This window comes from Etheostoma spectabile, chromosome 12 (genome assembly GCF_008692095.1).
Source record: "Etheostoma spectabile isolate EspeVRDwgs_2016 chromosome 12, UIUC_Espe_1.0, whole genome shotgun sequence".
NCBI lineage: Eukaryota > Metazoa > Chordata > Actinopteri > Perciformes > Percidae > Etheostoma > Etheostoma spectabile.
The window spans coordinates 14,640,762-14,656,942 of NC_045744.1; the positions used below are offsets into that span (position 1 = coordinate 14,640,762).

At 37.3% G+C, this 16,181-nt stretch overlaps 2 protein-coding genes across 4 annotated transcripts in view; one reads left to right on the top strand and one right to left on the bottom strand.

Annotated features, from left to right (window-relative positions):
• The window catches only part of LOC116699416 (ras-related protein Rab-12), a 49,193-nt gene extending 40,750 nt beyond the window's left edge, over nt 1–8,443 (bottom strand). Inside the window, exons 1-6 of one of the 3 annotated variants that reach the window (XR_004334426.1) lie at nt 8,026–8,443; nt 7,005–7,065; nt 4,316–4,454; nt 3,675–3,764; nt 3,103–3,207; nt 1,754–2,317 (exon numbers count right to left, since the gene is read on the bottom strand). Coding sequence is in view for 1 of the 3 variants with exons in the window: in XM_032531961.1 (XP_032387852.1) it covers nt 2,210–2,317; nt 3,103–3,207; nt 3,675–3,764; nt 4,316–4,454; nt 7,005–7,065; nt 8,026–8,251 (729 nt within the window). In the remaining 2 variants the exon portion in view is untranslated. Of the gene's footprint in view, nt 1–133; nt 2,318–3,102; nt 3,208–3,674; nt 3,765–4,315; nt 4,455–7,004; nt 7,066–8,025 lie in introns of those variants that run through there. The other 2 variants (XM_032531961.1, XM_032531960.1) reach the window with 2 other exon arrangements.
• A 1,202-nt stretch (nt 8,444–9,645) lies between these two features.
• napgb (N-ethylmaleimide-sensitive factor attachment protein, gamma b) lies at nt 9,646–15,059 on the top strand. Its single transcript, XM_032532056.1, is given in 13 exon segments — nt 9,646–9,869; nt 10,132–10,199; nt 10,289–10,373; nt 10,455–10,472; nt 10,564–10,594; nt 10,690–10,799; nt 11,032–11,098; nt 11,202–11,272; nt 11,584–11,594; nt 11,597–11,661; nt 11,975–12,054; nt 12,326–12,455; nt 13,606–15,059. Coding segments are annotated over 13 exon segments (936 nt in total). The 5' UTR covers nt 9,646–9,813; the 3' UTR covers nt 13,750–15,059.
• The last annotated feature ends 1,122 nt before the right edge of the window (nt 15,060–16,181 follow it).

Genomic DNA, 16,181 nt, shown 5'->3' on the forward strand with positions numbered 1-16,181 from the left:
TCTTTCAATGACTTGAACCTCTTAAGTCGAAGAAAAGCCAATTGAATTAAAGCGTTTCTTTGAATTATCATCTCCTGGAATCCACATCCCACTTTTGGAAAGACAGTCACAGAATAAAATCAAGACGATAAAGTGGTAATAAATATAGATATCTTTAATTGCATTTCATTAGTTTAAGAATGCCACAAGTTATAAATACCACAAATCTGGTTTCAACATGCCAAACCTTTTTCCAAGACATATAACAGGTGTATTACTAAGTACAGTATTCCATCTTAAATGATACACATTTCAAATAAAAGCATTTCTTAAAATTCATATTTAAAACACTAAGTAGTATAAGGCTTGGCTATTATAACAAAGACCACAGGGTTAGTGCCAAATGCTAAAAGTTAAGGAGGGACAAATGAAAGGATGCATTCCACAAAACAATATGAAAAGAAGTTTGTGTGTGATAAAATTGCAAAGTTGTAGAATGTGTATGGTTGTTTGCTGGCTAATAATCTTTTTTCAAGATGTGCATGGATGTCAGTGATAGCTTTGTCTCAGTTTTTTGTTTTGGTGTAAAACTACTAATTTGTTGTAATACATCCTGTGCCACTTTAAGTCCACAGAAGCTTGACCTTAACATAATAATTCAACAAAAAAATCTATTTAACCAATAGCAAGTCAGTTTAGGTCATTTTAGATCAGGTGGGCTCTTCCTTACACGTAAAAACAAAACAGAAACACTCACGGTGCTACAACATTGCATTAATTTAACAAAAAAAGATGGAAGAATTAAATGTTTTTTAATATCTATGAACACAGGAGGGCTTAACATGCATTACCTAGAGTTTTTAAAGAGTAATGGGATACACCCATACTGGTCTGTAACAAACTGCCGTATCATAAATAAAACCTTCTGACCTCCTCTTAAAAATACAAACATCCCCTTCAAGCATATGAAGACATTTCTTCATCAATTTATTATGAAACTCGACTCAAATCTGCAATAACAGCCTGTCAAAATGAGTAGATAAGAGGGGATCAAAGTTTCCCAACTCTTTCAAATACTGAACAAACCTTTCTGCCCTTTTCCCCCCCAAAAGAGATACTTAAACATTCTTCTTTAAGCTGTATCTGAATTCAAAGACAAAACTAAACATTTTGCCATATTAGTAACAAAAACAAAACAAAGGCAGAAACCATGTGTGTCTACAAGCTATTTATTGTCTCTACTCCCTTTAAAAAGCCAGTGACACACACAGAGAATGCCCCTGTAAAAACACTAATACTTCAAAGACTACATTATCCATCTCTCCTTGCATCTCCATCCCACTTCAACAGGCCGTGGAGGAATTCAGAATGGCCACTACAGAGGCAACATTGATCTTTACTAAGTACAAATTGTGTACTTCTGCATGTAAGCTTAACTAGGTAAGATGGATTGTAGTGCAAAACATTACAATTTATACAAAAGTGAAATGAGCCAGTTCAGCCACTTTAACACTTTAAGGCAAAGGAATACAAACTGATATGATCCACCACCACACAACCACCTACTGATGGCCACAACTATCTGCACTTTGTCCAGTCATTACAGCAACACACCATATTTACATTATGTGCTTTTGTTTACCTCAAGTCAACTTGTCACTTAGGTAATAATACCTATTAACAAGAATATAAAACTATTGTTCCTAGATCCAGAATTCAAACTAAGAACAAGAGACGTAAGATTTAGTTATCCCTTTTCTGTAAGCTAGATGACAGGGCATCAATGTCAAACTTAGTGTACAGTATGTGTGATTAATATTCTTTAAAAGAAAGCAGGAAACTGTATGGCCCTCAATAATCACCCTTCTAGTAAAGTGTGCAACTGCTAAAAGAGGGCTTTCTACCTCGAAGGCACCTGCAGGGCACAGCTAGCCTAACGGTCCGAGGAATGAGGTAGTCTGGGTCAAGTTTAGACAGAAGCGGTGGTAGGAAGTCGTGATTCACCTGGCCTAAGTGTTAGTTTGGTACATGTCATAGTGTACAGCTACAAAACAGGAGAAGAAACCGGGGAAGATAATACTAGTTGTTGAGAGAGTCCATGAATCTTACATCCGCAGTCACTAATTCCAAACTGCTGCTGTTTGCTGCCTACTTGTGGTCAGATAGGTAGTCTGCATGTGCGTGTGTGTGTGTGTGTGTGTGTGTGTAGGATGGGGGACCACACTGACTCTCAGCAACAGCGCATGCGGGGAGGCGGCAACTCCGGAGGCACTTCCGGTTCAGGCTGCAGAGACAGGACACTGTTGGAAAACTCTGTGTTAGGAACCTCCAGAGGCATCTGAGGTATCAGGAAGAAGAGGACAAATCAGGAAACGCAGTTGATGTATTTAATATTTAGGCAGTGTTCTTAAGATCCACAATAATTTATTCTGTGCAATGGCTGAATAAGCCTCAGTTTGCAGAAAAGACACATAAGGAAAAAAAGCTTTAAAGAGTTAAAAATAATCACAGCGTATTGATAACATTCCTGTGACTGTATGAGGTTCATGATACAGATAAATGCTCTGCAAAACTTTTTTTTTTACTATAATAATCTTATCTGATGAACATTAAAAAAATTCTGGCCAAAAGTGTTGAATTTAGTGGTGCTAAGACACAGCACAGTATTGTACTGACTTCTCACTTAGATTATTATTGGCCAATATCATACAATATTATCAGCTGATATAAGCTTAACATATACACACACATACATATACACACATACATATATATATATATATATATATATATTATATATATATCTCAATATCAGCACATGTAGGCCAAGAAACTGCGGCAAAAGATGTGTTTGAAGTAATTTAGTAATAGTGTCACTATTACATAATTTGTCACACTAATCAAATCTGACTAATGATATGTTTTTATTAAAAAAATTAACATTGATAGAATCTACCAGGGGACAACACTAGCACCATCCACCCTGGTAGATGTGCTTCACTCACCAGCCAAAAAAAACAAGGGTAACGGATTGAGTGGCTGGTAAAGTGTGAACATGCACTAGCCATTGGTGGACAAAAAAAGCTAAATTTGCACACTAGGCTCCACTGATAACACACCAACCTTGCTAAGGATGTCATCCACAAGCTTCAGGAAGATTTCATCGACATTGAAATTATCCTTGGCACTAGCTTCGCAGAAGCGCATTCCACTTATTCGAGAGCAAAACTGCACAAAATAGCACAAAATGAGTAAAATTGGCATTAGCAAAAAAAAATCAATTAATTCCACAGGAGCAGAAATTAAATTGAATAACACAACTGGAAACTTAATGAAAAAGTCTCTCCTCTAGATTTAATGACATTTATTGATAAGTTATACATAATGTCAGTTTATGAAGGAGGGCTATGAAGGAGGGCTTATGTATTATTAGTGTGTCATTGAAGTACATAACGTTCATATTCAAAGACAACTCACCGGCATATGGAAAGCTTCTTCTGAACTACATTCTGCACTTTTTTTTTTACTTCCCTGCAATCGTTTGTTACTTAACTTTCAAGATGTTCTGCTCATAATACATATGAACACATCAACTACTGCATCTTCTTCTAGATAATCTGATATCAAATTTATAGAAACAGATGAGGTTTGGTTATATTACGGTGAAGGGTAGCATTTGTGTGTGTTAAACGCACCCTCTCTCCCTGCTGTCTGGAGATGATACGATCAGTTTCACAGTCCAGCTTGTTCCCGACCAGGAGAAGCTCTGCTTCCTCAGAGGCGTACTGACACAAAACAGAAAGAAGACACATCAGGAGTCACAGTGGTGTCCATGTCAGGTGACAAATAACAAGACACTGAAGTACATAAATGCCAGAGAGAAGTGACAAGTTACATTTTAACTGTTCTTCCCAGTAAATTTCTTGGACAAAATTGTTAGAAAAATAAAGGTAACACTATATTTTTTTTTTAATTTATGTTATGGGTTGCGTAATTCTCAAATATAAATATCAGTATCAGTCTCCCAAATCCAGTAGCAGTCGGGCTATAATTGAAACGTTGCTTCTGCAAAGAGACACCTTGAAAAACACCTATAGCTTGTGTAACTGCTGCCAGTGCTGGCAAGCTTAAAGACAAAGGTAGAACTTAAGGGTGAATATCACAGGAGGTATGACTGGGTTGGCAGTTATTGGATACAATTCCTATGCAGAATCCAAGAAATTGTTTTGTCACAAGAGAAAAGTTCAAAAGTTATAACACACTTTCTGACATGTCTGGTGTATAATAATGGCAGAAGCACACCCCGAAGGACAAAAAATCATGTCAGTTAGTTTACCTTGTCTATCATTTTCATCCATTTTGGCAGGTCGTCAAAGGTCTCCTGCTTTGTGATATCATACACAAGCACTATTCCCTTGGCGCCTCTGTAATAGGCTGATGTGATGCTGTTAAACCTCTCCTGGCCAGCAGTGTCCCTGGATGACATGAATGAAACCCTATATAATTAAAAGTCTGCAGGGTCACCAAGACTTCTCTGAATACCAAACAGCTGATTGACTGTTTTGATCACAGGTACTTTTTATTTATTAAAAATGACTATGAAGAATAGGAAGAAGTTTCACAAAAAAAAAACTAAGACGGACAACAAAATGGGGGGAGGAAGAATCAGTTTTATGACAAGTCATAACCAATGTGTCATTAGTTGTCTTTAGTTAGTATGTACAGCATTGATTTTAAAACACAGAATCCCACTTTGTGTGGGTTAAATCTGGTATCCACATTATTATCTGGTATCTAGCTAAAACACAACAAACAGAAGAGTTTTGTTAAAAACTTAGATATCTACAATTTGAGGAAATGATTGTCAACTCTGTAACACTAAAGTTTTACACCCCTTCCCGTTAAGCATTATAAGCAATATATGGTTTCCAACTACTCATAATGTTTGCACATAATAAGTAATAAGTATACATAATATACAATAATAACTAATTATAAGCAAGTGTTTTATTCATGCATTTGTCAACAACAAGAACTCTTCCTGTGGCAAGTGGAGGCTGGTGTATAAACCAATAATAAAAGACAATACAGTAGAAAAAACAACAACAAAAACAGCTGTTATAATGTCAAATATGTCTTCAGAAGAGACTTTATAATTGTTAGAAATACTACACACACAACTACATTATAGTGTGTTTACCATTACCATTTGTTGTGTTTATATAATGCTTTTAAATCCAGTGTTGCCATTAACTCAAAATGAAAATTAGAGTTTTAAAGCAATAGCAGCTCTTATAGGTTGATCAATAAGAAGCTACAGCACTTGAAATTAAACCAAACTAAATATAAAGCATTTTGGAAATTAACTCTTCTTCTTAAAAATGTAAAAGGTGCAAAGATATTTTCAAATGCATGTATGGATTCATTTCAGGTTATGTTATGATTCAGCAGATCATCGGAGGCTGGGTGAGCAGCATGATAAGCAGATTAAGCTGCACTCACAGTGCAGTGTTACTGTACCTTCAGCCAGCTAGTCTCTCCCTGTTCCCATTGTGAGTCACAGTCAGGCATATGAGCAGAAGAGCGGACAGAGACACAGCAGCACAATGGCAGGGTTAGGTAAGGCCAGGCGTAGCAATGATGGAGCTTGATGTGAGCAGTTCAACGTGAAAGACAAGACACAATGAGGACGATCATCTTCAACGGACAGGACAGGTAGCATGGTGGGCAGAGGAACGGGGAAAAAACGGGACGTGGTGAAGGATACATGTGATGTTAAGGTAGGCGGGTGGAGTTATATAGTCAGTTAGTACGAAATATTCCCTAAATGTAATTTGTGGCATGTCAATCAGTTTTTCAATGGCTGGACAAAAACAGTAGATGTTTTTAAAAATGTAATTATGGTCTAGTTAAAGTCACAGGACACAAGTACAGGCATAATCAAACCTCGGAAATAGAGTGGTTATCTGTTTGAGCAATAGAACAAGTTGGTCTGATTGTTAAAACTACAATAACCCTGCATGTCTCCAGTGGCTAGCTGCTATACAATTCACTGTTCACCAACAATATTTGAAGTATCAAACATGCATCACTAACTGATAAATGAGGGAACAAAAACAAAAGAACAAAATATGATATTTTTTCTTAGTGCATCTTTTTATCAGTATTATTGCAAGCCAATTTTCCGGAAAATCAGATAATAAAAATTTAAATAAAATTGCTACTATTATAAAGGCCAAAAGAGATCACTTCAAATGTAGGTGTAGTTTATAAAATAAAAAAAATACTACTACGTACATTTTCTAATTTGGGTATACGCATACACATAAGACGATGTTGACATGCCATTATAACTGCCAGCAAGGAGCTTCATCAGGAGGGCATATCACACACAGAGGTTCACACTGCCCTGACAAACCAGTGGCATCTGCTACAGTGGCTTTCCACTCGCAATAATAATTGCACTGATTGAATTGCGCAACAAAGTCACACATGCCACTACCAAGGTATGAATAAGGTTAAGTGTTCTGCCTTAGTTTTACTTTTGAACATTGTATTATAATAAAAAGTGCAATTAAACAAATGTGTGTGTTTTCTGTGTGTTTTTACATGTGTGTATTTTTGTATGTCATTCAACCAAATTACTGGAACAAATTCAACAACAGTAACTGATGTAACCAAAACTAAAAGGTACTGCCAACTTTAGCCAACAACACGGTGAGTATGCATAATCATGTGTGCTCTACATGAAGCTAAAAGTTATATTCCCACTTCAGCCACAGGTTTTTCATATAGAGCTTTGGATAAAAAATACCTCATGGCATGTTAATGTTGACAAAACATGCAATAATGGCATTTTTAAGAAGTATTTTTTTGGCACATGCATTACCTACTGTACAAAGCTGAGAGGCATCAGTAAGCCACCAGTAGTTTTTGTTAGAGCAGCCAGTAGGGTGACGGACAGACACAGGAAATGCACCACGCAGAGGAGTAAAGGAACCATAGACTTCTGTTCTATTACTCACCATATCTGTAGTCTGATCTTCTTCCCTCTAAGCTCTACTGTCTTGATTTTGAAGTCAACTCCTATGAGGGGAAATCAGTACCACACATTCTTGTTTCAAAACAAGCTACATGGAAAAAAAAACATTGACTTCCCTACTTTGCATTATGGGTGTCTGTCTGGTTAAATTCTATTTTTATTTATGGTATATCTGTAATTAAGAAAAACAATATTAGTGACAAGCTGTGTGACATGAATGATATGGCACAAAATGGAGCTTGGCCATAGCAGCTGCTTGTGTGTCTATTTTGGGATTGGACACTATGACACACTGTTGTTTGGGTCACAGGACTGTTTAACCATTTCCACTTATGTAGCTTTTTGGTTTTCAATTTAAATAAAAATCCCTCAGCTGAATGGTGATTTTATATATATATATATATATATATATATATATATATATATATATATATATAAATGTGTCAGCTCTTAATATAGAAATATGAAAATATCGGTTCAGAAATGGAGATTGCATTCAATGATGACACTCGATGGTACAAGAAGAATTTACCATTTGCAAATTAAGTTAACTAATTAACTAACTAATTACTGGACAGCTGAAGATGCTGTCCAAGTAACAAATCTCTTCCTTGCTGTAATGGGCTAACATCCGTACTAGACATCCCGTCTAACAACCTAAAAATTGCAACAACCACCCAAAACACTATTTCAACCCTCAAGCGTGTTTGTCTGACGTTGGTTGCTTTATTGCAACATAACGTTAGTTTAATAGCTAAGACAGTTTTGTTAGCTAGCTAACGTTAGAACATTGTTGTAGGTAATGTTAGCTTTTAAGTTACAGTAGCTAGCTACAGCCAGTAGTGTAAGGTCTGTTCAGTCCATTACACAGACGAAAATATCTTAATAATGTCCAGCACATGGCTGTTTAAGTGTATACCATCCAGTAAGTAGACAGAGCCCAGATAAATGCTGTCAATAAAAACTTGACAAAAACAATTCCCGCAAACGCCTCTTGTCCTCACCTACAGTCGACTTGCAAGCTTCGCAGAAAGTGTCGTCGGTAAATCTCTCCATAATGCTCGTTTTACCAACACCACGGGAGCCAATAATGATAATTTGAAGTTTAAAATCAGCGGGTCTGGGAGGCATCTTCCTGCGGCGCGACTGAGCCCCTAGAGCGGGGGAAGAGTTCGCTGAGCCCCCGCCACCACCGGCGGCCCTCCGTTGTATGTCATATCTAGAATCCATCAGTAATTCCACATTTGTACTTACAAGAATGACAGACAAACGCGCCTAAACTCGTATACTCTCAAAACAATTTTCTATTTACAACTTTCTTTTCGTCTCAGTAGAAGTTCGTGAAAGTTTGTCACTCGCCGACCGTTGTTGTTATTCAGCCATTAGAGACCAGAGCCGTCATGACGTCATTAACCATATTACAACACACTTCCGCTTCCGTCACGTCATTACAATATAATATTTAATTTCAACAAAAAATACAAATAATAATATCATTTTCTAAATTGTGCTTTTTCTTTTTTTTAATTTATGTGGTTTGTAGTGAATTTAGAACAATATTTTTACATATTACTTACTTTACTTTTAAATATTTTCATAATAGACCCTTGATATTTGGCCGTTAGTGTATATGCCATAGCCAGCAGAAATCCCCTGGCCCCCCACCCAAATAGAAAAACATCTGATATTCAACAGCTGCGTATCAATCAACACTTCAATTCTTGACTACATACTATACAACATACAGTAGACCTATATAGGTTATGCATATCTTTCTTAGTGTTTTTTAAGTTAGTAAAGAAGAAGTCAACATGCTCAACTGTTTTATACTATCAGGAAATTAAACTGTGACTTACGAATGCCACTGCCAATAGCCTTCAGCAAAAAAAATGTTTCAAAACAAATTATATTTATTTTTTTGTTTTGTAAAGTGTTCAGCAGTCGGCAGGTCATTCATTTCCTTTGTGGGTTGGGTTGTGGGAGGATAATATAAATCAATAGCCCACTTTTTTAGTCTGCATGCTGACTTTGTAACCTTTCGACACACTTCATACTCAAAACCTGCTAGGAATTAATATGGAATTGTGGCACAGCAATTACCTTTTTGTTTATTATCACGAGCCAGTGTACCACTTTTTTCACTTTGTGCAATGTGCAGTTTTTCTGTAGCCTACTGAAATATCTATATATCTATATTGTACTTTTTACTGCGCTAGATTTATTTGGCAGTTTTAGTTAATGTTACTGGTTACTACAAAATAAAAATTAACTAACATATTTTGATTTACTATTACCCAGCAATAAAGAAAGTTAAAATTAGATCTAGCTTTACCAGCTACAACATTAACGCAATGTATATGTGGTGATGCTAATACTTTTACTTGAGTAAGTTTTGAATGCAGGACTTTTACTTGTAACAAAGTATAATAACGCTGTAGTATTTCTACTTTTGTACTTCTTCCACCACTGGCCAGCAGCCAGTGAGGCAGCAGCAGTTCTACTTGCCTTGTCTTGAAAACGGTGCCGTGATTCTGCCACATAGTTAATAATTAGGTTTTACAATAATTATTATATTTATATATTTTTATATTATTATAAAATAAACACAATTCACTGCAGCCATTATTGTTTCGCATTCGTGGTGTACTTTGTCTTTGGCGGCACCCGTAGCCTGCGACATCGGATGACGTTCCACCCGAGAAGGAGTTCAGTAATCCTAACATCGACGAAACATCACCCACTGCTATTTGTTGATAACAAATTCGTTATACCTCATCAAGTCAATTAACATAATGGCTGCTCAAAAAATAAACGAAGCTCATGAGCACATAGCTAAAGCAGAAAAATGGTGAGTTACGATAAATAATCTCGTTTCTTTCCTTAAGCAGCAGTGGGTTTTACTATGATGCTAGCTAACGTTAGCTGCAAAGGCCACTGTGGCATTTTCACCAGGGCTAATGCGACATAAATGACATTATTTTGGCATCGTCAGTTTATAATAAATGGATTTATTATACAAAGATGGGCCACACTTTTGCATTATTCTGTAATTTCAAAAGCATGATCATGCAGCCGTTTATAGTTTGCTCATAATTATGATGTTTTTGTAGCTTAAAGACAGGTCTGACAAAGTGGAAGCCTGATTTTGACAGTGCTGCGTCAGAATACGCCAAAGCAGGTAACGTACAATTAATGTTCTTCTTTAATACGAAGTCATTTCACAAATAGCCCACATTTTTAACGTCTAACTGTCTATGTGTTATTTAGCTGTGTGCTTCAAGAATGCGAAGCAGTATGAGCAAGCGAAAGATGCTTACCTCAAGGAAGCTGAATATCACACAGAAAACAAGACGTATCCTCTCTGTAGTCTGGCCCCAGTTGCATGACATTATACTGCTGTCTGTCTTTGTAATTTCCTTAACTTGTCCTACAGGCTTTTTCATGCTGCAAAGTAAGTATCTTGTGTTGCCCCAGTGTTAAGTCAGCAGCGAACAAACACAAAATAACATTTTATTCAAACTCCCTTCCTTTTTATTTCTCAGGGCTATTGAACAGGCAGGTATGATGATGAAGGTGATTGCTGATTAAACATTAAAGTAATTAACAAATAGATGTAAGTAAACCATCTGCAGCAGGATTGTAACTCTGTTGTGTTTATATTGCAACAGGAACAAAAGAAGATGCCAGAGGCCATTCAGTACATAGAGAAAGCCTGTATGATGTACATGGAGAACGGGACTCCTGACACTGCCGCCATGGCTTTGGACCGGGCTGGAAAGTAAAAAAATATCTTCTTATTTAACTCCACTAAAGAAGTTTGATCTTAGGTGAAACTTAAATATGTCAAATCTTAGCTGTTAGTCTTATTATGTGACACTGTACCTTTTAGTTCTGATTAAAATCCTGCAACTAAAAAGGGAACACGGGTGTAATGCCAGGCTAGCTCTTAGGAGAAAAAAAAGATTTAGCTTTTTGTTCATCTAAAAACACCTTCTTTTATTCTTCCCCAGGCTGATAGAGCCTTTAAATCTAGAGAAAGCTGTGGACCTGTATCAGAAGGCAGCTGGCGTGTTTGAGGTGAAATGAATCTTCTAACAAAACTGGAATGAATCATTTAATTGATGTGGATTGTTGATTTTATTACTTTTTGCTCATATACATCCATGTTTTCTCTCCGTAGAATGAGGACCGCCTGCGTCAGGCCGTTGAACTGCTGGGGAAAGCCTCCAGACTTCTGGTCAGGCTAAGAAGGTAAAGGAAATGAAGCTAAGGTAGAGGGGACAGTCACCAACGCTGCCAAATTGTAGGTGGTGTTTTATTGATGAAACGCAGGACCGGTTGTAGCTTTCCTGTTGAAATGTTGATGTAGAATACTGAAAGCGATCTATTCTCCGGAAAACTCACTTAGGTCTCTCCCACAAAGTAATGGGTTAAAGCTGTTTTAAATATTCACCTGCCACTGTGACAAATGGATACAACAGCCCCAAAGCTGTCTCTATAAATAATGTTAAACTAGGGTACCTGCTCTTCATCATTCCTCGCTTCCTCGTCTTTCTCACCAGGTTGGATGAAGCATCAGTGCGCTGCAGAAAGAGAAGAACATGTACAAAGAGATTGAGAACTTCCCCATGTGCTTCAAGGTGGGTTACTGTTGTTTTTATGTTATTACATTCTCTATGTACCTTATCAAACTTTTTTTTTTTTAATTTACCTATCACCTTTTTCAGACTTAATATGTTACCACGGTCAGATAGCATTGAATTGACCAGTTAGGCGATGTTGTGGTGACTCCAACTTGCAACCTGGATTGCTCTCAGTTAATCAGTATACCCCGGCAGCCTAACCCTCACCTCTGACCTCCTATGAATGGAAACTTATCAGAATAGAATAAAACCTATGATGTATTCAGTGCATATTAATCATACATGTTGCTCTGTGCTTTTCATTCTTTAGAAAACAACTGCTCAAGTGCTGGTTCATCTTCACAGAGGGGACTTTGTTGCAGCTGATAAATGTGTCAGAGAAAGTTACAGGTATGTTTTTATCACATTCTCATTTCTGTAATCAGTAGCCTACTGGAACTACAAGGAGCCAAGGTTTCTTTGGGCAAGGCATTAAAACTCCCCCTGCTGACAACTGATTTCCTGCAGTCAAACCTTTTCTGCCTCTAGTCAAAAGTTGATCGTATGCAAAGGCCCTCTTGGGAGATTGTTTACCTTTGACATTACCTCACATTCATGGTGTAATGCTTCTGCCACTTAAAACTGAGCATCATTACATGAAGTAACTCCTGGTCACCACCAGTTTGCCAGGCTATAGTGGAAGCGAAGATAGCGTTGCCATGGAGACGCTACTGCAGGGATACGACGAGCAGGATGAGGACCAGGTCTACCGTGTGTGCAACTCACCTTTACTGAAGTACATGGACAATGATGTGAGTACCTTATAATTACAAATGAATGTGTTGTGTATGTATGTATATATTTATATATCAGACTATATGAGTCTGATACTGCTCCAGTGGGCTGTGATTATGGGCAGTGCGTCTACCAAACCAAGAAAGAAAATGCCTTTGCACTCAATTGGATAGATTTACAACCAATCAGAGCAATGGAGTATGTGATGTATGTTGAGCCTTTGCCGAATCTTGTAGGAAGGACGGCAAAAACATCTTTCCGATTGACAAATGCCTTGATCGCGGTTCTTTGTCCCTTTTTTAAAATGAATGCGCTGTTGATATCTTCTATAACAGTCACAATGGCAAAATCTACACATCTCAATTTTCCAGCGGCAGCCGTCTTTGTTGTAAACTAATTCAACCCAAGCACTGTTTGGTGATGTGGTTGATTACGTTAATGTTGCTCATCTGTCCATCATTGTATAAAGCCCGCCCTGACATTTTGATTGGTCATTAGCATAGTTACACAACGGATCAAGTCGGACCGAACTTCCCAACCTCAAATGTTGTGGGCGGGGCTAAATTCAGCTGGCATCAGGCTATCAAAAAGCTGCTCTTCCTGGGGAATAAACTCAGTGATTCACTTTAAGATAAAAGGTTGTTGCTCCGGACAGGATTAAAATTACAGGAGGACCAGCAAGTTCACACACAAAAAACACAAACAGGGTTGTTCTTAAACAACTGTGTTCATGTACAGTATGTCAATAACTGTGTTCATGTACAGTATGTCAATCCAAGTAAGGCAAGGTAGCTTTATTTGTAAAGCACATTTCAGCAACTGGGCAATTCAAAGTGCTTTACATTAAACATTGTAGAGCAATAAAACATTTAAAAACAGATAAAATCTGACAATAAAAGTTACAGTGCAGTATAAGAAATGAACAATTATTTAAAGAAAGGCAGCATCCAAAAGAAAGGTCTTCAGCCCTGATTTGAAAGAACAGAGTTGTGGCGGACCTGCAGTTTTCTGGGACTTTGTTCCAGATATGTGGTGCATAAAAGCTGAACCTAAAACTGAAGGAAGAAGCCCATCCATGCATCTTTGTCTGGTGATTGAGAAATTATGTTTTCAGGGTCTTTAAAATCTGAGATCTGATGACTCATTTTATTCCCCGTTGCCTTACAGTACGCCAAGCTAGCCATTTCCCTGAGGGTACCTGGAGGAGGAGGAAAGAAAAAGAAGGCTGCTGCTGCTGCTCCACAAGGTGGCGCTAGTGGGGCGCCAGCTGCTGCAGAGGATGAGGATGATTATGAGGGAGGGCTGTGTTAGCCTGGAACCTCCAGAGTTCCGACACTATCCATGTGTTGCTCCACCACTACACCCTCTGTGTACAAGTTAAAAACCTTGACAAATTCTTTGAGCTCTGAAGCCCAGATGTGCGGCTGTTTTATTGTGCAAGAAAGAAGAAAAAAGCTACTTAAAAAACAACAGTTGGGGTTGCAGAGGAGTCAACCCAAGTTTAAGCAGCCTTTTTAATTTGTGTTTCCTTGAGGTGGATCTTCAGTGTAATGAAAAATCTTCAATGTTCAATAATGTATGGAAGCCTGTTGTATGTAAATGTTCTATTATATCTTGTCTCTGTGAAGCTGTAAATTTTGCTCTTGTCACTGAGTCTTAAGAGTGCTATAGGTGTAATCAGAAATACTCTAAAAATGAGTTTGTCAGTGTATAGGTGTTTATTTGTACAGAGTTAAATTATTCAGTATTCCTACAGCCTGTTAAAAATGTTACTGGAACAATATGCAATCCGTTTGTAAATGCATGTGGAATAATGCAATGATAAATCAAAGCTATGATTAGTGGTTATTCAAGTTATTAAGAAAATTAAAAGAAAAATACAATTCCTGATGGTACAGCTTTTAGCCGTGTGCGCGTGTGTGCGCGCGCGCGTGTGTGTGTGTGTGACCTTAAACTAAAATGGCTTTGTCTTTATTTCCAATTTCTATCCTCAAATTAAAGTGACTAAAACATGAAAACGGGGCCATTCAGCAATGCTTTCAATGCATTTCTCCCTATTTCCTCTTCAAAGCTGAAGTTGTGTATTTCTGATTTAGCTTATCGCTCATACTGTAAATGTGAGAAGCTCTATTAGGGACAAAATCATTTACATGCTAATTAAAATTATTCGGATACCACGTAACTAACGGTGATAAAGGGATTGTTAAAATGTTTTATTTGTGCTGTTGCCCACTTCTTGTATATTCCTCAAAAGCATATCTCCAAATGTTGCACATGCATCAATAAACATTTCCATTGTGTGGCATTTTATGGTTTCTGTGCATTTTCTAAAATGAGTTAGTGGACAGATTTTCCATCTTAGTGAACAGCGGCTGCAGACGTCTAGCCCAAAATGGCCTCTGACAGACATGTAATGACTGTGTAGCCTCCCAAGACCTATTTAGCTTTAATGAGGCTAATGCTCTTCCTGTTAAGCGATATTTAATGCATACACATTCATGCTACTTTTGTAATGCCCTCTCATTATCTGTGATGCTTCCGTGCATTAGCAAGATCAAGACTGGACTTGAGTATATGTACATAAACTTTGCCATTGGTGAAAATAAAAATGCTTAACTGTTCCTCGAGTGGGTTATTACCCGAAGTGTTCCTTAAATTAATGTGTACAGTATTTACGAAAGACTTCTTTAGTTCGGGCAATGTGTGAGCTGACTTTGTATTGCAGTTCACCACTTTACTATAATATCAAATAGAGCTGAGGTGTCCGTTTTAGAAGGCCTTCAGGGAAAAATATATTTAGCTACAAGTGGCCCTTATTAGTTGTACCACAATTAGGCTGTTGAAACTTTTATTTAGTATCTTTTCTTTTATTGTCCATTTTATTCATGTGGATTTGTTATTTTATCATATTGTTTATGATGTATATGTATGTTGTGTGTGACGTCTTTAAGCTACTAAGACTTTGAATTTCCCCTTGGGGTTCAATAAAGTATCTATCTATCTATCTATCTATCTATCTATCTATCTATCTATCTATACAAACCATTCTACAATTTCTTAACCTATTTGCTGCCTTTCTTTTTCTAAAATTTTTCCTTTCCCCCCTTTTTACAACCCCTCACACATGCAAATGCCTGAAAATAATACTCAACCTATTGTTTTTACCCCCACACTAAAAATTCCATTACTTACACCCCTTTTGGTTTTCCTTATTTCTTCCCCTTTTATGCCCAAAAACTGATTTTAAAATTAATTTAAAAAATTTAAAATAATTTCAAATATTGGTTAGTGCTAGTTTTGGTTGTGGTGGTGTCCTTTTGAAACATGGTTACGATTATTCTTGCACATCAGTTCCCACAAGCAGCAGTTAAAGCAAAATAACACCTTTCCGTTTTTATTTGCAGTCTCGCCCTTAATAACCGTACATGCCTTAACTACGGGTAATTCACTTTTCTTTTTCACCGTGATGTCCCCCTAAACTTGTAGTACGTAATAAAATATATTGGAAAATATAATTTTTCTATCATGACAATGTCCCTTAAGCAATTTTTGGAAAAAAGGGCTTTGTTTTCAGCCCTTCTGTCAATTTTTTTTTGTGTCTATTTGTTTTTTTTTTGGACTGAATCACAAAGGCCCACAGTGCCCATGAGGGGAATTTAAAAACAATTTCACAGGATTTGGGCGGAATCTACCACCTACGCCCCTTTACCCGATTCAAAACGCCCCTGCTGTTCAAAACCTAC